The 22,448-nt window shown below is 39.0% G+C and overlaps 1 protein-coding gene across 1 annotated transcript in view; it reads right to left on the bottom strand.

Moving 5' to 3' along the window:
* ACTR3 (actin related protein 3) overlaps positions 1–22,448 on the bottom strand; it is a 44,004-nt gene that overhangs the window by 16,688 nt on the left and 4,868 nt on the right. The window contains exon 2 of the mRNA XM_005286772.5: positions 3,992–4,047. Within this exon, the coding sequence (XP_005286829.1) occupies positions 3,992–4,047 (56 nt within the window). The remainder of the gene's footprint in view (positions 1–3,991; positions 4,048–22,448) is intronic.

A 22,448-nucleotide genomic window follows, 5' to 3' on the forward strand; every position in this document is an offset into this window, starting at 1 on the left:
GTTCATTCCACCTGTTGAAGACTTGCCTCAACCGGCAATGGACTACTTTACCTCCACAATCAACTAACAACCACTCAGCAGCCAGAAAGACAGGAGAACAAAGGAAACAGCTGCTCAATGTGCACCCACATTCAAAAAAAGCAGACAAGATACTAAAATGTATAAAGAATGGGATAAAGATATTTTCAATACCATGCCATTATATAAATGGATGTTTCACTCTGATTGAACTCTGAGTTTAGTTCTAGACACCTCATCATAAAGAGATTAACAGACCAAGAAGGGATTCAAAAAAGGAATTAAAGTCAGGGGGGAAAAGATTTCCATAAAGAGACAGATAGGAATATTAAGATTATTTAGTTTTTAGAGAGAGGGGACCTGAGGGAGATATACAAAATAATGAATACTACTGAAAAGATAAGTCAAGTATTCTTATTTACCTTCTATCATGACAGAAGAAAGAAAGTTGGGAAGACACTTCCCCTTATAGACACCTTCTTTATTTATTATGGGGGTTTTGCACACCGAAGTTTGAGATACTGGCCAATATCAAAAACAGGATACTCGGTAGATAGATCATTGGCCTGATCCAGTAAAGGTATGATGCACCTGACCTTCCCCTCCAATCTTTTGCAGCTTCATTTGGCTAGTTGGGTTAGCAAGTGTCTGGTAAATTTTTCAACCCTGCAGATCACCTTTAAAATTAAACCCTCTCCTGAAGTCAGGTGTCTCAAACTTCTGTATGCAAGTCAAAAGGTGTTCAATTATTGGTGCTCTGTGGTGCGGCTGGCTCCAGACGGGCAGCACGGCTGCCTATCTTGATGCTCTGGGCGGTGTGGCAGTAGCACTGCCAACCACTGGTGCTCCAGGCAGCACGGTAAGGGGGCAGGGAGCAGGGGAGGTTGGAGAGGGGGCAGGAGAATTCAGGGTGGTGGTCAGGGGGCAGGGGTGTGGATAGGGGCGGTCAGAGGGCATGGGACAGGGGGGTTGAATGGGAGCAGGAGTCCTGGGGGAGGCAGTCAAGAAGGAGGAAGGGGCGTTGGATGGGGCAGGGGTCCTGGGGGTGGGGGGAGGCAGTCAGGATTGAGAGGAGGGGTTAGATGGGGCAGCAGGGGGCATTCGGGGCAGGGGTGGTCAGCGGGGGGTGGGGTCAGGGGCTGGGCCACGCCTGGCTGTTTGGGGAAGCACAGCCTCCCCAAACCGGCCCTTCATACAATTTCAGAAACCTGATGTGGCCCTCAGGCCAAAAAGTTTGCCTGCCCCTGCTCTAACCTAAAATAGGATGAGTCCATATTTATTGTTGAATGTGAAACTAGCCTACATTTTGGGCTATATTTAAAAATAAAAAAGAAGCAATTTAGAAAAAGCAGTACATTATGACGATACAAACTGGAAATTAAATCTGGGTAGTGAAAGTACCAGGCTCCCATGGTGTTTGAAGATGGGAACTTCTCCACTAATATCAGAGAGCAGTTGGCTTTGGTTTGTTCAGCACAAGATTGAAAAAGCTTTTAAAGAAAGAGGAGGTATTTGTATCAGACTGACTTTTGTGCTCAAAAACTAATGGGGCCATTTGTTTTAAATGTAACAACTGGAAAAAGAAGAGAATGAGTATTTAAAATTTGTGTTCACACAAAAAATATTTTGATATGGACACAAGAAAATAGGAGTGCTAGCGCTGGAGGGATATCAATTAGTTGATACTTTGAACATAGATCACACAGTAAAAATCAAAGGGAAGAAAGCGGAATGGTTTGCTGGACATTAACAAATAGCTGGGAGACAGCAAAGAAAGAAAATGAACCAGTGAACTCCAATCGGGTTCAAAAACAGGCTTCCTGGCCAATGCAATATTTCACTTTTACTTTATTTTTCTAGCAAGTTTCCTTGTGCAGTACAGATGCATATTCAGAATTAAGCAGGAAATCTATATAAAGGAACAGTGGGAGAGAAAAATTATTTGAGAGTGGGAGATCAGGAAAGAAAAGCAACTGATCAAGAGGGAAGGAATGCTGCTCAAACTGGTTACATAATAAGCATTTCCCCCCCTAAAGAATCAAATAGAGTGCAATAGCCAATATTTAAAGTCAAAAGAAAAAAAATAGCAAAGGTGAAGTGAAAGAAACTAAAAATATAGAAGCTTTTAAAAGAGAGCCTCACTTATTTCAGTACGATTTTATGTATAAGTACTGCTGCAATTTATCTAATGTGGATTACCAATTCTATTTTACCCCATTTTGGGTGGTGGACCTCAGTTTAAACTCATGCAATTAATGTAATTATTATATAATCTGGCCTAAAGGACAGATGAGGAAATATTTAGTTTCATTAAATGACAGTGTTGCAGTCCCATTTAGATTGCAGCTATTTCCATAATATAGCAATTTCTTTGTGTTTTATATACAAGTAACTGAATTTACTCATGGATATTTAAAATCCATTTATTTCCTCAAAGATTTAACATATATATGTGCCACTATCCTCTTTTCTTGATGGCCTGTTACATAAGAGATAAGCAGGGAAATTAAGTAATTCCCACTCCAATATTTAATGTCTAAAGCAGATCACTATGATCAAGTTAGAATTACTAGCAAGGAAGAAGAGATGTAGGAAGAATAAATAGAAGAAACATCTGAATATCCAGGAGTGTACAAATACAAGTTTTAAATATTCTAATCCATGTAAGTAGATTCACTTAAAATATGGACATAAAAAGTCCAGCTTTAATATTATAATGCAAAAAGAATGACAAATGGATTATTCAGTTAAAGGCATTTGTTCGGCAACATTTTCTGTAAATCCAACAATAGCTCCTAAATACTGTTCTCAACGTCCTGTCGAGAAATAGCAATTTCCACAACACGTTTAAAATTAAAATTCTAAAGTGAAGTAATGGGCTAGTAGTTACCAGTTTTTTGGTGAAATATGCAGTGCTGACAAGGCAACATCGAAAGTGCAGGTTTAAGGGGAAAAGCAAAACTGAGGATAGCACACTGGAGACGATATATCAAGTAAACATAAAAAAGGCAAAAAATGATCCAAAACAACAACAAAAAAGGTGGATAGTTCCAAATTAAAAACCCACATAGAAAAGAAAGGGGAACAATAAGAAATATTAAATGCACCAACCTTAGTTTCCCATACAAAGTATTGTTGCCAAAAAAGCAAGACAGCCCCAACTATCCACAATATTTACTTTGCAACAACAGTTTTTAAGCACTACTGCTTCTTATTCTATTTCCATTTGATACTCATTCAGTGAAATTCATTTGTGCTGATTAGTTTTTTCTACCAAGAATTGATACTTGATTGGTTTGGCCCAGGTGGTCAATGACTTGGTGCCAAATCATCCAGAAAGTTAAAAGAAGGATTTCCAAAAGGAAATTAATTGAATTCTACATTCTACTCCAGTTTGGCACCAATCACCGGGAACCCCTTCATGAAGAGGATAGAATAAATATGCAAGTTTTACATGAAGAAAAAAAAAAAAAAAGTTAAAAAAATCAGTTTCTACAAGTACCATCTGCAAAACTTAAGTTGGGAAACTGTTAATGGAAACACTGAAAAGGTCTGGGGAAAATACATCAGGTCAAAAGAACTGAAGATATGAAAACATACCCAAAAGTTGTAAATTAGAGCGTTTTCTCCAGTTATATATGGTTACAACTTGAAATATTTACATGGTCTCTTACTACTTAAGAACTAAGCCTACTAGAAAAGGTGAACCATACCTATGCTACCATTACTTTAAAGCTAGCCTCCTTTACCAGCCTTTCAACCTCAAAGGTTTTTTTTTTTTTTTAAATGAAGCTTACGTTCTGCATAAATTGAGGCTACATCTTCAGGAAAATTACCTAATGCCCAGGGACAAATGCTTACATTCCACTTCCAGCCCTGTGCACTGTGATTCTGCCATGTGTTCCTGGCTATCTTTCTAATTTTAAAAATAAATAGACCATGAACTTTAGTGCATGTGTAAACAAATGCTTACATGAAGGAATGATGAACTGTGGTTCTGTATTTCCAGCATATCCCAGTTTTGTATACCTGCAAAACAAAAGGCAAACAGATTATGCTACTAATATTCCTATCCATATTGAGTCTAAGATACTATGTGATGATTAATGCCACAGAAATATTGGTTAAATACATTTCTTAATAGTAGTCAAAGGCACAAACTTCCACTGGAGCTGAATCAATTAAATCAAGCCTGAAACTGAACATTTTTCTAAACGTTTAAAGCACAACCCTAACCTTATTTGTATACTTCAGAGAAAAACATCTTCATGAAAATAACAGAAATATTTACAAAGGCATAGCTGTGTGCATGAAAGGAATGTGTAATATTAAACCCCACCCTCCTATGAACATTAAGAGAGAGAAATTACAATTTCTTAAATTTTAATGTTTGTTTGTTTTTTGGAAGGTCTGCTAAGTATTATTCATGATAATCCGCCTTCTATTCTGGGAACAGTGTCAGTAAGTTCTGGAAAAGTATACTCTGTCTTGAAAACCTAAACCCTCGTCGAGTGCAACATCCAACACTGAAAAAATCCAAGAAATGTCCTAGCATATAAAACTACTTCACTCTTTTTGTATCAAACTCAGCGGATTCTAATAAAAACTAGGTTGTTGCAGATAGCAACATGCTGCTTAGTAGTTTTGTGGTGTAGGAAAAAGTCCAGTACACACACACACTGAAAACTGAAAGAAAAATATAGCCAGATGAAAGATGTATTTTCAATAAAAACGCTGCACTCAAAAGCAGAGATCAGCAGATCTAAAAATACATACTGCTTATTCAGCAAGAACACAGCAGCCTGACTTCTGAAAATAAAAATAAAGTGGGGCTTTTTTTTTTTTAATTGTTAGAATAGAAACATTCATTCAACTTTGGTCTCCAAGGGCATGTCTACACTACAGCTGCTACATCTACAGAGCTGCAGTTGTGCTGCTGTAGCACAGTAGTGTAGATGCTTCCTACATCTATGGAAAGGGTTTTCCCATTGATTTAGTAAATCCATTTCTCCAGGAGTCAGTAGGTAGGTCTATGGAAAAACGTTTCTGTTGACCTACTCACATCTACTTTGGGGTTAGGTTGACCTGACTATTGCACTCAAAAGTGTAAACCAGGCCTGAATACTGAGACAGCATGTTATCAGCTGTACTACCAATGTAGTCTCTCAAAGTGAGGATTCACCTTTAACAAACTAGACTAGACTTCCACATACTATTCTGTAAGTTAACATGGGGTGGTCAAAAATTGAGACATCGGAGGGGAGGGGATAGAAGTGAGGTAGAAAAGTGAAAAAACAGGGGGAAAAGTCATAATGAATAATTTTTTAATGATTACTTTTTATATAACCAATAGCACCCTCTAGCTTTGCATAACTATTTTTCAAATTTACCAGATCTACTCATCCAATGCTGATGTTAAAATGGAAAGATTTTACTCACTGAAAGTGACGCCTTAAGCAAAGTGAATTTTACAAGACTAAAGTAAGTTCCCTAGTGCTGCTCATGTAAACCAAGATGTGTCTGACTAATGTTTGAATCAATGAAGTATGCGACACACCCTGTCTTAATCCTATTTGCAGTAGTAATTGAGTCCCTTTCTCCATTACTGAAAGAATCCCAATATAAGAAAGATTGCGGAAGGGACTACTGATATAGCATCACTGTTTACAGATTACACCCTAAAGTATTTTCTATAAATTTGAAAAACCTTATTAGATTTGGGGATCTCTCTGAGTCAGGTCTGACTTACAGAGAGGAAGGTGGGCACTTTGAGTTGAGTTCTCTTCCCCTAACTTTCCCAAACAGAACTCTGTACTAATAGCATATTATACATTGCTCCAATCAAGTTATATTGCTCTATAACATTCTTCTAGGATGCCACAGTACCAAATCCACACAAATGAATGTAAAACATAATAGGGAGGTAGATCACCTTGTAGGACCTGAACTACAGAACACTTATCAATGGTTTTCAAGTTTCTAGAAAGGTAAAATAATAATATGATCATCTTAATGACAGCCTGACCAAAGAGAATTTTCTCCAAATTCAGCTACCTATTCAATGTTCTTGTTGAGCTACTTATTTTTCTTCATTAGAAGAGAGGGAAAAACCTAAGATTGTTCCTGTGAAAGACAAGATGAGTGCGGTAGTATCTTTCATTGGACCAACTTCTGTTGGTGAGAGACAAGTTTCCAAGCTTACACAGAAGTCTTCTTCAGGTCTGGGAAACGAAGACCTTGTCTACACTAGAATTTACTTCGGAATAAATTTCACCACTTAGGGTGTGAATAATCCACACCCGAGTTACATAAATTATACTGACCTAAGCGCCAGTGCAGACAGTACTATGTCAACGGGAGAACTGCCTCTTGTGGGAGGTGGAGTTAAGCCAGTGGGAGAGCTCTCTCCCATCAGCTTAGAATGCATTCACCAGAAGTGCTACAGTGGCGCATCTGCATTGGTGAAGCTACACCCCTGTAGCACTTCTGGTGTACCTATCTCATAGAACTGGAAGGGACCCCGAAAGGTCATCGAGTCCAGCCCCCTGCCTTCACTAGCAGGACCAAGTAGTGATTTGTGCCCCAGATCCCTAAGTGGCCCCCTCAAGGATTGAACTCACAACCCTGGGTTTAGCAGGCCAATGCTCAAACCACTGGGCTATCCCTCCCCCCATAACTCAAACTGTCACTGCTAAACATAAGATTTGACACACTTGTTTACCATAAGTAGTTAACACATTTCAAGGGACCATTCAAGGTGAAGTGGCCAACTAACAACCCGCCAATCATAGGAAGGAAAGAGGGTGGGGGGGTTGTTAGTGGGTTAGATTATTGTAACAAGCCCTAAATCCAGTATCTCTATTCAGTCTGTGATTTTTAGTGTCTAGCAAAATTATGAGCTTAAGCTTAAGCTCAAGCTCCCAGGGTCATCTTTTGAAAGTGTTGTGCACATTTCCTTTGAGGATGAAGGGGTCAGGTATAGAGTGATTGCTTTGTGAAAAGTGTTCACCCACAGGTGATATAGGAAAACGATAAAAGAAAAAAACATGGTGAGAGTTCATTCGAGAGCGTAGCGATTGTCTGGTTTCACCCAGTTACTATTGGGGCATTTAGTGCACTGGATGAGGAACGCTACATGTTGTAACAGGCATGTGTAGACCCATGGATTTTGAAAGGCGTGTTATGCGGGGGGTTGATCATTGTAGCAGTGGAGATTTGTCTGTAGATTTTTCATGTATTGTTCTGGTGGAGTCTTGTGCCACTTTGAGTTGGTGTATGCTGGTCTGTGGGGTGCTTGCAAGCTTGTCTTTTTCACCAAGAGAAGTTGGCCCAGTAAAAGATACCTCACTCATCTTGTCTCTCCAATATCCTGGGACCAACATGGCTACAACAACACTGCATACAACAATTGTTCCTGTAAGGTAATCAGAATTTTAACATCTACTTAAAACAGCTAACATTACCCAAATTCAGTAGGGAGCTACTATTTACAAAATAATAATTCAGCCATCACTACTCCTGGCTATGATTATGTAAATCTGGCCAGGCAAGTGGAGTAAAAATGTTCTTGGCATACTATATACAAATATTAAGCAAAGCCACAGGGTGTAGATACTAACATGAGTAACTACAGATCAAATATTTGATCTTCTCAGGTATTATCAGAAATAAATCCTAATGCCATTAATATAGATTTCACTCCAAAGTATTACCCAATTCCAAACTGGAATTGAAAGTAAATGGAAGACAGCATCCTCCTTTTAGTCTATGAACTACTGAACCAACACTTAAAATCATTAACAATTAACATTATTATATGCCATGACCATAGTGGTAGTGCTTAGTAATAAATATTGATCTGTCCCCCCCAAATGTTTTATGTGTAGGATTTCTGATATTATGGGAATGTCAGGGAGAGCACAAAATTTCAGCACGTCCCCTCAGTCACAAGACTTGTAATTGCAAACCATGAAGGCTGAATGGGTCTAACTACTAAATAAGGAAGCAAACAGCACAGCAACAGTCTCTCAACTGGCCTGACTAGCCAAGTGGAAAAAACCCGTGAGACAAAAGGAAGACTTCACACCTAGGCCATGTAACAGAAGCCATTGAGCAAATGGTAATTGGGCTCAGGCACACTGGGGGTATGTCTACGATGCAATAAAACACCCACAGCTGACTCGAGCTTGTGGGGCTAAAAATTGTAATGCAGACATTCAGAGCCTGTTCTCCAGCCTGAGCCCAAATGTCTATGCTGCAATTTTATAGCTCTGCAAGCCTGAACCAGCAGACACAGGTCAGCCGCAGGTGTTTTATTGCGCTAATAGGGAGTGTTGTCTCCACTGCAGTTAACTCAAGCTAATATAGTCTGGGTGAAATATCCCCACTGCAAAACCCCTGCCTGTGCCAGACCTACATAACTGCATTGTATGGTGCTGTACTAGTCTGTATGCGGGGATGGATTTCTGATGAGATATCCCATAGTTCTTAGTGGTGCAAGAAACTGGCTGCTCTATGAATTCATTTGCAGGGTGCTCTCTCACATCTAGCATGGCGCTGTCGTCTGTGGCAGTGACATGAGAACAATACTTCATGTACATAACTTCCAAATGGAGTTACTCATTATTAATGCAGACAATTCTAAAGATAAACGTAAACAGCATTTGGCAACAAGAACTTTTAATGCAAATGTCATTAAGGATTTCAGTCTGCAAGCCAAGTGATTTATGGCACACCCGACTGACTTCTCTACCTCTCAGTTTCTTTCCTGTCCACTAATCATAAAAATGTTCTTTTAGGTGTATTCCCCCCAAATATAGGCCTTACTGATATCACACCAGCAGATGACTGGTGTCAGCTTCCAGGCAGCACAAGGAGAGAATTTATGACATCTCTGTTCAAATGCTGTGGATGCACAGCAGAAATGGAGCAGTCAAATCTTGGGTTAAATGCTGAGGCAGCATAGATGATTTCCAGTGTAGAATAAGGGAGGTAGACAAAGTGCAGCTCAGGTGGAACTGTAGACTAGGATTGCAGGACTAACAGCACCTGGGTTTAATAAGCCTACCTCTTCATTCTCACTGCAAAATAGGTGGGCTGCCAGCCTGGATTGAAGCAAAAACTGAGCTCAAGTCAACGCCCTTAACTGTGCTTGCTAGCCTGGACTTGAGACTCCCTCAAGCCCCAGCTAGAGGTTTTTCCTGCATGGATGGAAGCAGGGTTCGGCTAAAGCCTGACCTAACTCTGCAGTGAAGACATAACCAGGGAGGCTTTGAGAAAAGGCGTTTCAATCAGAGGAGGGAATGGATGAGGGGAGACACTCTGGAAGGAAAACCAAGACCAGACTGGGTCCCTCCCAAGAGCCACCTGAGTTTCTGAAAATAATACAAGTTGGGTCTGTTCTTTCCCTTTAACTCAAGAGAGAAAACTCATAGAATATCAGGGTTGGAAGGAACCTCAGGAGGTCATCTAGTCCAACCCCCTGCTCAAAGCCGGACCAATCCACAACTAAATCATCCCAGCCAGGGCTTTGTCAAGCCTAACCTTAAAAACCTCTAAGGAAGGAGATTCCATCACCTCCCTAGGTAACCCATTTCAGTGCTTCACCACCTTCCTAGTGAAAAAGTTTTTCCTAATATCCAACCTAGACCTCCCCCACTGCAACTTGAGACCATTATTCCTTGCTCTGTCATCTGGTACCACTGAGAACAGTCTAGATCCATCCTCTTTGGAACCTCCTTTCAGGTAGTTGAAAGCAGCTATCAATCCCCCTTGTTCTTCTCTTCTACAGACAAAATAGAAGAGTGAGAGTACTGAGAAATTCCACCCAAAGACAGGTACAGGTGGTAGTGATAACTGAGGCCTGGCAAGCCTCCTCACTAGCAACTCAAGCTGTGAGAAAGTAGATACGTTTATGAAATGTTCCAATTCCATATAATGATAAATGTTGGTGGGAAATTGTGCAATAGGAAAACAGAAAAAGACTGAATTAGTCTAAACCAAAAAAGGCGTGCTGATATAACTCAAGGACTGCTAAGGACATGCCTGGTAAACAGTCCTTAAAAGAACAAGAATTTGGGGGAATCAGGAACAAGAAGCTGAAAACCACAATGCTGCCTGAGCAAAAGAAGGAGAAGGATTGAGCTTCAACAAAATGGCTGCCACCTCCACCATCTCAGGGGACGCTGCGATCAACTGTGACACCACTATGCCTTTGTCATTCTGATCAGACTGGTCCAAGAAGAGGGTTCCAGAGACATTGCAACCTCCACTGGCTCTAGCTAAATCCTGAACTCCATCTGGGCAGTGAGTCTTCGTTGTCTTGTCCGGTTTTCCCCATCCAGGGTCTTTTCCTTCCCATCTTATTTCTTCTCCCTCTCCCCCCCCGCCACCTTCCCCTTCTTTTTTTTAAAAAAAAAGAGTCTGGCTTAGCCAGCCAAGACTGTATATTCTGCAACACTGCTGTAAGCCTGTGACCAAAGAATCATCTAAAAGAAAAACTCCTAACAGCCAAAGTTTGCCAGGTCTCAGGGTGGCAGATATGACCATGTGCCATGTCTGCATTTCTTAAACAGTGAGGTTGCAAGTGAAAGTCAACTCCAGAGTTAGAAGTGCATTTTTTAATCTGTGTAGTTCTTCCTCCCCTAGGGTGACCAGACAGCAAATGTGAAAAATCAGGACGGGGGTGAGGGGGCAATAGGAGCTTATATAAGAAAAAGACACAAAAATCTGGACTGTCCCTATAAAAATCGGGACATCTGGTCACCCTACTCTCTCCCCTTATTTATGTGTCATCCAGGAAATGGGATCGGACTTTAAAACGGCAGCAATAACTGCTCCAGCCCATCTCACCTAACTTTTTCTCCAAAAAGGACAGTTATCATCTAAGGGGGTTCTTTCTAAAAATTCTCTCCAGCTAGAGCAAAAGCGAACAAAATGATGGTTTAAATGACAACCTTACTTAACATTTCAAATGTTTAACTGTTTTTCCTTCTTGTCTGTATCTTTATTAAAATATTAAGATTTTCAATGGTATTAATGCCATGGTATTAAGCATGCTAGAGGTCTCTGCATTACAAACCCCAAACCTTGTTTAAAACTGTTCAATGTTGGGCAGTTTCAGGGTCATGTTAAACATCTTTAACTCTTTGGGCCCCATATATTCCATCTGAATTAATACAACACAGCACTAGACCTAACACCTCAGGGGTGGACTCAGAGGCCAAAATCAGGACACATGTCCAATCAGCCATGTAACCATGACATATGCAAATAGGACATCTGCAAAGGGGTAACAAAACAGACCTCAGTTTGAAAATTTTCTTCACTTACTTCTCTTAGCAATCACAACAAGGTTTTACCACAACATGGCCAATTGTTCATAGAGATACAGTAAGTGAATCATTAAAATTAAAGCTGCATATTTTGGATTAAGCGCAGGAGGGAAAGGAACAGAGAATAAAACTGAAGCAATGCCTCATAATTGCATGAAACACTGAATAGTGAATAATACTGTGTAACTTGCTGCCTCCTACACATGAATTGTCTTCATTACTGTGGTCTGCAGAACAGTCTCTCTTCCCTTCAAGTGATGTCTCTGATACAGAGGTTGTCAATTTCCACCTTCCATTTTTCCTCAGTCAGGACACAGCTGTACAGCTTCCACTCTCCTTTGGATACCAGTCCATTAGCAACATCTCCAATGTAGGTGGTTCTCTTTCTTCCTGGTTTGCCTGCAATCTTGTCTGATAGTATGAGTATTGAAATTGAGTCATTCTGTGATAAGCAAGCAATACATCCAAAAAGATATTATTCTTTTACACGGGGTCTCTAATAATTGTGCTCTTTTTAAATTCATCCTTATCACCTCATCATTCGTCATTTTGGTGACCTAGCTAATTTTTAACGTTCTTCTGTAACACCACAACTCAAAACCTCCGAGTTTTGTCGGTGTCCTTTTTAAGAGCCCAGCTTCCACATCCGTACAGCAGGGGTGACCATATGTAGCACATCAGCAATCTAGTGTGGATATGCAGTTTTAACTTTTGACTACACAGAAGTCTTTGTATGTTACTGAATACTTTTTTTAATCGTATCTTCTGTCTGATGTTATTAGACTCCCCAAGTAGGGGAAACTATTCACTTGTTCCACAACAAAGTAGGAACTGAAGAGAAACAGTAAAATGAAAAAGAGTGCCATTCAATTACATCATATGAAAGCAGACAAGTAAATATTGACAAATTTTATAAGTGCTTGTGAACTTGAGTGGGTGGTATTAAATAAGGATATTGATATAACAGGCATCACAGAGACTTGATGGAATGATGATGATGATGTTGATAATCAATGGGACACGATAATACCAGAGGATCAAAATATATAGGAATGACAAAGTAGCTCATGCTGGTGGAAAAGTGGCATATATGTGAAAGAAAGCAGAAAGTCAAATATAGTAACAATCTTAAACTGTATCAGAGAATCTCAATGAATAAAAATTCCATGTTCGAATAAGGTTATAGGTAGTAGGAATATACTACCAACCAGCTGACCATGATGAAGACAGTGATTATGAAATGCTCAGGGCGACTGAAGAGGCTACAAAAACAGAAGAGCAAATACTAATGAAGGATTTCAACGATCCAATATTGGCTGGGTACATGTCACTTCAGGATGGGATGCAGAGAATTTCTAGATACCATTAATGACTGCTTCTTGGAGCAGCTTGTCCTGGAACTCAAAAGGGGAGAGGCAATTCTTGATTTAGTCCTAAGTGGAGCGCAGGATCTGGTCCAAGAGGTGAATATAGCTGAAACACTCAGTAACAGCAGCCATAATATAATTAAATTTAACATCCTTGTAAGTGGGGAAAATACCAAAGAAACCCACCACACTAGCATTTAACTTCAAAAAGGGGAACTACAAAAAAAAAAAAAAAAGATGAAGTTCGTTCCTTTTAACTTCCATTTAACTATCACAAGAGTGAAATGCCTTCACACTGCATGGAAACGATTTGAAAACTACCATATAATAGAGGCTCAAACTAAATGTATACCCCAAAAGAGTAAGAGGACCAAAAATATGCCACCATGGCTAAACAGCACAGTAAAAAGAGGCAGTTAGAGGCTAAAGGCATCCTTTAGAAGTCATATCCTACTGAGGAAAATAGAAAGGTGCAAAAAAGTCATTAGGCAGGCCAAAAAAGAATCTGAAGAGCAACTAGCAAGACACTAACTGCAGATTTTTTTTTTTTTAAGTATATCAGAAGCACGAAGCCTGCCAAACAATCAGAGGGGCTAATGGATGATAGTGGTGCTAAAGGAGCACTCAAGGAAGACAAGGCCATTGCAGACAAGCTAAATGAATTCTTAGCATTGGTCTTCACTGGACAGGATGTAAGGGAGATTCCCACACTTGAGCCATTCTTTTTAGATAACAAATCTGAGGAACTGTTCTGGATTGAGATGTCAACAGAGGTGGTTTTGGAACAAACTAACATTTAACAGTAATAAGTCACCGGGATCAGATGGTATTCACCCAAGAGTTCTGAAGGAACTCATATTTGAAATTACAGAAGTACTAACTCTGGTATATAACCTATGACTTAAATCAGTCTCTGTACCAGATGACCGGCAGATACCTAATATGACCCTGAATTTTTAAAAAGGCTCTAGAGACAATCCAATTGCAGGCCAAAAAGCCTATCTTCAGTACCAGGCAAACTGATTGAAACAATTATCAGACACACACATGAAACAATACATTGGGGAAGAGTCAACATGGCTTTTGTAAAGGAAAATCATGCTTAACCAATCTATTAAAATTCTTTGAGGGTGTCAACAAACGTGTGGACAAGAGTGTTCCAGTTAATACCATGTACTTGGATTTTCAGAAAGTCTCTGACAAGGCCCCTCACTAAAGGCTCTTATCCTGTGACTGCTTACTTTGCTTAAGAGGGAAGGTCTTCTTATGGATCAGTAACTGATTAAAAGACAGGAAATGAAGGCTAGGAATAAACAGTCAGTTTTCACTGTGGAGAGAGGTAATTAGGCGGGATCCCCCAAGGTTCTGTATTCGGACCAGTACTGTTCAACGTAGTCATAAACAATCTAGAAAAAGGGGTAAACAGTGAGGTGGCAAAGTTTGCACATGATACAAAATTACTTAAGATAGTTAAGTCCAAAGTTGACTGTGACGATTACAAAAGATCTCACAAAACTGGGTGACTGGGCAACAAAATTACAGATGAAATTCCATGTTAATAAATGCAAAGAATCACAGGCTTGAAAACATAATCCCAATTATACATACTAAATGATGCGATCTAGTTAGTTGTTACCACTCAAGAATAATCTTGGAGTCCTCTGAAAACATTTACTCAATGTGCAGCAACAGCAGGGAAAAAAAAAAAAAAAGAAAAAAAAAAAACACTAACAATGTTAGAAACCATTAGTAAAGGGATAATATCATAATGCCACTATATAAAGGCATAATAGTATTCAAGGTAGGGGTGTGTGTACACACAGTTCTGGTCGCTCCATCTCAAAAAAAAGATATACTCTAATTGGAAAAGGTACAGAGAAAGGCAACAAAACTGATTGGGGGTATGGAACAGCTTCCATTCGAGATATTAAGAAGAATGGGACTGTTCATCTTAGACAAGAGACAACTGGGGGGGGGGGGGGGGGAGGGAGGTAATACGAGAGAGGTCTATAAAATCATGAATAGCATGAAGAAAGCAAGTAAGGAAGTTTTATTTATTCCCAAAAACCAGGGATCACCCAATGAAGTGAATAGGCAGCAGGTTTAAAACAGACATGAGGAAGTACTTCTTCGTACAGTCAACCCGTGGAATTTGTTGCCAGGCAATGATGTGATGGCCAGAAGTATAACTGCATTCAAAAAAGCATTAGATAACTTCATGGAGGACAGGTCCATCAATAGCTTTTAGCCAAGATGGTCAGGGATGCAACCTCATGCTCTGGGTGTCCCTAAGCCTGTGACTGCCAGAAACTGGGACTGGGTGACAGGATGGATCACTTCATAATTGCTCTGTTCTGTTTATTCCTTCAGAAGCATCTGGCACCAGACACAGTCAGAAGAAAAGATACTGTGCTAGATTTACCATTGGTCTGATCCAGTAGAGCCATTTTTATGTTATGTTCTTAACTTGAGCATTGAGGTATTGGTGTTGCCTACCATGTGTGTTATTGTTTACTTAGCATACATTTTGTCTTTCTAATGTTGATCATCATTCCTTTTTTCTTGCTGGCACTGTTCACAGTAATAAGCATGTTCTCAAGTTCTTCCCTTGTGAAAGAGATGGGTAAACTAGGTCACTGGCATATCTTATGTTGTTGATGTATATGCCATTGACTGATATGCCCTGTCTGCTGTCTTCTAACCTTTCCCTCTTATTTTATTTATTTATATATATATTTTTAAATAGCTGTGGAGTAGGATGTAACTGTGGGTAACACCTTTTGTGATGCTGCAGTACTCAGATATTTCATAGTTCATTTGGATTGCTGCTCTCTCATTACAGGTTTTGGGTTTTTTTGTTTTGTTTTATTTTTTTTTTTTATAAATTGTAGGTCTTGAGTCAATATTACATTCTGCAGACCATTACCCCCACTATTTAAAATCCCTTTTCAAAACTCACTTCTTCCATAATATCTAGAATTAAAAAATATATATATTTTTATCTACAGATCATTTTTAAAAATGAGGTGAAAGTAATTTAAAGTACTACTCTACCTGAATGCCTCTTCCAAATTGTACTTTATTTATGTACGTTTCCCTTGCTGCTGTTTGACACACCCACACAAACAATTACCTTTAGCAGAGGAAATAACGAAACTGACTATTCACACAGTGCTGTCAAATACACAAAACAAAATGGAGAGAATTTTTTCCCCCCCTGTAATCTTTTAGTTAATGAAAACTTAAGTGTTACATAGAATGATGGTAGGTACAAAATGTTAAGACAAGAGTGATTACGTAGATGTCCTTAACGACTGGGTACACAACATAAAATAGATAAAATTAGTAAGGACATTCAAGCCAACTGGAAATTTATAGACTAACTCCCTTATTACTCTACATAGCAAATATGCAAAATATTAACAATGTGCAAAAAGTATGTGGTGCAAAATTTATCAGTGAATAAAATCTACTACACATTTCTACAATCTTTCATCATTAAACGGCAGAATAACCACACCCTGGATGACACAAGAGCCTTCAACATTCATTTGACAACTGAAACAATTATGCTCAAATAAATTACATCTAGTCCACACAGATTAATGCTGCTTCTTTTTACTTCCTTTCAAGCACATTCTCAGTAGCAACTTTTACAACACTAAACAGCACAAAATACATATGCTAATGTACCATTTCATTTGTTTCAATGTTTACAAAGATGTTCAATGACCAACAAGATTTGATGGATTAAGTCATGCAAAAAAAATGGCCCACAACTGGTCCTTTCCAGCAAGGAGACCTTGGAAAATCTGCAGTCCAGTAATGTCTTATCTACACTAGAAAATTTTGTACTAATTTTTCATCAGTTGTGCCTGGTGGTATTCTAATTAGGGTTTTCATACTGCACTCAAAGCAGTATCAGATTTCTTTCCACAGTTAAGGAGGACATTTACAACAGTGCAAGCACTATGTGGACAGGGATCAGCTGTTTTTAAAGCATCACAAAAACTACTGTGGCGCATCACTGATAAAAATGGGAACATATTTAGTCTTTACATATGTATGTTGAAGTGACCGCAAGAAGTGTGGACAAAGCTGTGGGACTGTTGAGGACTAATTTCAGTCTTTTATGTTGTTGCTGTATTTGAATCAATATGGAGGATCAGGACAGTTGGGGAGCCCAAGAAGAGTGTATTTTTCATTTCTCCTGGAGAAAAAGGAAAAGAAATTGAAAATCCTCTCCTATAGAATAGATTTTGTGCTACAGCTGGACAGATAAAAGTTGGTCAGGAAGCAGTGAAGCCTCTGGAATCCCTTCAATACTTGAATTACTGGGAAACGACAAGGGAAGAAAGGCTAATTAATTTCTTCTATGCGCAGCTCTAATATATCTTCTCAAATGCTCTTAAGAATCAGACATGGGATGACAAATCTAGGCAAGAACTGAGATCAGCAAACTAAAATTCACAATTTGCTGACAAGAAAACTTTCAGTGAGCACTGTTTCTTCAATCCAGTGCCCCAAACTTCTGTACTAGTGAAGTTCTAATTATTAGCTAGTATGGGACTGGTCTTTATCTTAGGAATTTTGATTTTTTTTTTGTTCGCAACTACTTCAATCATAAATGTTGGGTTTTAAATAACTTTAAATTAACAGGACTGAATTACAACTAGTCAAAAAAGGAAACTTAACATTGTGATTGAAGGAGATGCACACAATTTCAAATTATCCCAGACAAAATACTCTGAGGATGCCGACTAGAAAAACAGAGATGGGAGTCTAAAAGTGTTTCTAGACACAGGGGATGTGCAAACCAGACAACTGGACCAGGCAACTACTGCAACACTGGATATTTGAGAGGATGTTGTTGAACCGAGGCTAGTCAACGGATGTAGGAATTTAAAAAACAAAACATTCTTCCCCTAAAGAGAGACTACTGTAAATTCACTTCGGTGAATATTTTCACTGTGACAATACATACTTACCCACCTTAAGCCATTAATATTAAATAAGATCATGATAAAATGTAAAGTGAAACCAGAGAGTTACAGCTGTGTAAAGAGAAAGGAAGCTACCATTTATTTTGACAATAATTGTCTAAGTATCTTGGAAAAGAAAGAGAAAAACTTCTAAAACGCTGATTTACATTTCAAAGTATTATTGTTTTTCTTGTATTTAATAAACAGAACTATGATTTATCCAAATTCTACAGTTATCTGTGTCTCTCTTTCCTGAATCTGAGTAAACCTGTAAAAAAATGAAATAGGTTCTTAACACAAAACAAATCCAAAATTCAGAAACTTCTTAACTACTCTAAGGAATTTGCTATATGGGGAAGTTCACCAAAATATTCCCATTCATTCTACCACTACCAGTTGAACCAGGGGAACCAACTGAACCACTGTTAAAATCATTAGAAGCAGCAGTGAAAGCAAATCTCTTGTGACCAAATCCATCTTATCACAGTTTCAATTAAGATGGCAATTTTTTTTTTAAAAATGGCACAGACCACCAGAACCTTGTCTTTACTGCAGCTCCCAGTTTAAACATTCAGCAGAACCTGTGGGAGTTTTGGGTCAAGTTTTCCTAGTGTAATCATAGCTAATGAGTCTATTGCTTCCAAGTTATGTTTGATAGTCCTCCTTTGGTAGCTAGCTTATGAATAGTTACTACTTAGGCTGCTTGGCATCCACAACAGCTTGATAAACCCGTCCAGGACCAACCTTGTTCAATATCTGAATTTATTATAAAAATGTCTTGACCACAATTGTGGGGCTCTAAGATATCAGAAGAGGGTGGGAGTTTTGAGACTGGAGTCTGTGGAGGATGCATTATGGCACTATGAATTCCAAACAAATACAAATCCAGCCCACAGGATCTGAACAGTTTCTGGACAAAATTAGGGTACCAATGTTTTTTCTCATTTGACACTGGTGTTGGTGGTATAGCACTCTCCCAAAAGACAAAACAAGGATTTCTAACACAGTCTATGCCAAGGGTCGCCAAACCATGGCTCACAAACTGCATGTGGCTCTTTTACAGTTGAAGTGCAGCTCAGAGGGCCCCCCTGCATTCTCTGCCTACCAGACTGGGAGGGTGGGGAGGAGGGGGGGGAGAGAAGAGCTTGGGGCTTCTGCCTTGCACCAGGGTGTTGGGGCTAGGGGCTTCTGCCCAGTGTGGAGGGGGTGTCTCAGGGCTTCAGCTATTACACTGGAGCCCTGGCAGGCGCACCCCAGCTCTCAAACTTCTGAAGATTGTCATATGTGGTTCAGACAGTCAATAAGTCTGGCCACCCCTGCTCTGTGCCATTGGAATCCTCGTTGTCATGGTGATTCATTGTTTGACCTTTTCTTCTTGTTGAATATACCATATTTAGCAGCACTACACATGTCTAAAAACTTACCAGAACACTGCAGGTGGGTGGAATATTTGGGAGGGATAGCTTAGTGATTTGAGCACTGGCCTGCTAAAAAGGGTTGTGAGTTCAATCCTTGAAGGGGCCATTTAGGGATCGGGGGCAAAAATCTGTCTGGGGATTGGTCCTGCTTTGTGCAGGGGGCTGGACTAGATGATCTCCTGAGGTCCCTGCCAACCCTGATATTCTATAAATACAATACTTTGGGAATCCAGTGGCCAGAGGGAAGTTTTTCTTGGGGAAAGTAATGCTAATCAGTGTCTACTATACTTAAGTTTTCAGTAAATTAAAACATATCAAATATGTCAGGCTGTTATGGTTGGTAAAACAAGTTTCCTAGTGGGAAAAAACAATCAGACTTATCTTTGAGTCAGCACAGACAGGTTTTATGTGTGGTACTACTTATGGCTTTGTCAAGCAGCAGCAGAGTGACATTAACAACATTCTGGTCAGTTTCACTACTGACATTCAGAACCTTCTAGGTTGCAAAAAAATTTTCAAGAATCATGTCAATTTCATGATGCAGCACAGAAACCAGAGCAGCAGGAGCTACACACTGGAGTTATTCATGGGTGATGACAACACAAAAATGGAGGCTAGAAGAGAGACCTGTTCCTCCTGAAGCAACCAGGAGGCTTTGGAGTTGGAAAAGTAGTTTATAGCAGCCAGGGAGGGGGGAGGGGGGGGAGAGGAGATAGAGCTCCATATTAAGATACCTATTTTTTTGAAGCAGATATTTGTGTGCATACAAACTGTACCTATCCAATTCTTTGGGTGTGTCTGACAATCAGGATATGCTTTTGGGGAAAATAATCATTTTTATCCAGTTTGGGTAAAATTAGTTATTTCCTTAATTTTATATTTCAAATATTAAGATATGCAACAAAACCGCCAATTTTGATAAAGCAAACTAGATGTGGCGTTTTAATTCTCTGGAGCTTAAAGAAGTTCAGTAGAAATATTGGAGGAAGCCATGTGCTTACAGTTTCTAATGTTGTTCCATTTGAGAAGAATGTTATGTTATATTGCTGTTGTAATGGCTGCTAATACAGATTTTAATGTGTGTCCAGAAGAAGAAGAAACCACACAAACAATGAAAGGATCACAACTGCTGTATCAGTTAGTTTTTACTCAGATTTGGGATAAAGATATAAAAATGAAAGCCCAATTAAAATCAAGTTTTCCATGCTATGTCATTTCAGCACCTACCTTAAGATCACGTCAACCAGCCATCAGCACTATGGCAGCTACTAGAAAGCATAGAGAAAGGTGTCTCCTCTAACTGTTCAAACTTACTTGGGTACCAAAATATAATTTGCTACTAAGTTAAATTCACAGGTATTCAAGGTTTATAAAATAACTGCACTAGTGACTTGACTCTTTAGAAATTGTACCTTTATATTTCAAAGTTAGATCTGATGATAACATGCCATTTAAAAATATACCATTGCTCAAAATGGGAACTTACTCAGAATCTCCTCAATTTATAGTTTAGCCCAGGGGTTCTCAAACTGGGGGTTGGGACCCCTCAAGGGGGTCATGAGGTTATTACGTGGCGGGGGAGTCACGAGCTGTCAGCCTCCCCCCCCAAACTCCACTTTGCCTTCAGCATTTATAATGGTGTTAAATATATAAAAAAGTATTTTTAATTTATAAGGGGGGGAGGTCGCACTCAGAGGCTTGCTGTGTGAAAGGGGTCACCAGTACAGAAGTTTGAGAATCACTGGTTTAGCCATCTATGAAGTGTACGCTATATAAAGAAGATTATATCTGTAAATGTTATACCATAGCAGATTAACAAAGCCAAATACAAGCATTAATACAAGCACTTATATATTACCATACCTCCCTGATAGATTCAGAAATACAAGTTATTTGCTTTCTACTTGTGAAACTCATTTTAAGTAATTTTAAAAATGCCAAAAAAAAAAAGTATATTTTATTTGAATGCAGTTCTCAAAAATAGGAAATGGTACCTGGCTTTGAATGTTATGTTTGTATTACAAATGTAATTTGTGTTGGCATTGGCAGAATGCTGCCTTTCTCCTACCACATCCTCTGGGACCTGCACATTCATTTTTGAGTGTCCTAACAGTATGCCTCTGTATTTCAACACACAAGACAGAGCTGGACATATGCTGCACTGCTAATTGGTCATTACTTTCAAATTCATCCACAATCTACTTACCCTAAAGAAAAACATTAAACTGCACTTTATATTATAGCTAATACATGTGAAAGTGTGTCCAACTAAAGGGTAAAACAAAATGCCCTAGAATTTTGGAAGAGATTTTAGTATACAGGTATGTATAAAATTTCCTATCATTATGAAAAAAAACACAAACATACCACTACACAAAGTCAAGAAATCAGGCCCACCCCTTAGAATAGGCCAATAGCTTTCAAACATCCATCAGAAGAAGCCTGAGAGAAAAGATTTATCATCTATTAAGCTCTGAAGTCAACTAGCTAGGAGTCTGCTGGGCTGATAGAATCAGCAAATTCCAAAGTCAAGTCTTCTACTTGAAGAAAACCCTGCTATTGGCCCCCCAACACACAAGACCACCCCCACTGACTTCTGCTTTCATGACAGTACACAAAGGGAAATTAAGAAACTTTTCCCACATCAATCATGACTTGCTAAACATTTTCCCCAATCTTTTGGGGAAGTATCTAAAATATACAGTTGTTTAACTGCATTTCTTCCATATAGACATGATGCAGACATTCTGCACAGTGAATAAAAAAGTGTCCAGAGCATCATATACACTTGTACTAGTTTAACCGCTTAACATATTAATTTAAGGAGGTAAACAAGTGGTGTTTTGTCTGTCAAGAGCAGACTTGCATTAAAATACCAGTTTACATAGTTATGTTGCAACATGTTTCTACTTCAGGACAATGTTTAAATTAGAAGCAGTTGTCTTCTGAAAAAGTATCCTACTGAACTGTAGACAAAAACATGCCATTAAACCTTGTCTTAATAAAAGCTAGTCTCATTTAAGATTTTTTTTAAACCACATAGGCTCAAATCTGACAATAAATATACAAGAGCAGTGATTTCTGAAATCTCTTGCAGATGCTGAATAACATGGAGATAAATCTAAGGCAACTTATGACAAAAAAACCCAATGCTAATAAGTATGCAACATTGTCAGGGAAAAAAAAAAAAAAAAAAAAAATCGAGATATTGCATCATCCAAAGAATTAAAACTCGAATCAGTCCAGCGACAGCATGCACTGTGTCTTACTCCTCACATTCTAAGTTAGTCCACATTACACAGCTGTAAAGTTCTATGACCATGCAATGAC

This window comes from Chrysemys picta, chromosome 11 (assembly GCF_011386835.1).
Source record: "Chrysemys picta bellii isolate R12L10 chromosome 11, ASM1138683v2, whole genome shotgun sequence".
Classification (NCBI taxonomy): Eukaryota; Metazoa; Chordata; order Testudines; family Emydidae; genus Chrysemys; species Chrysemys picta.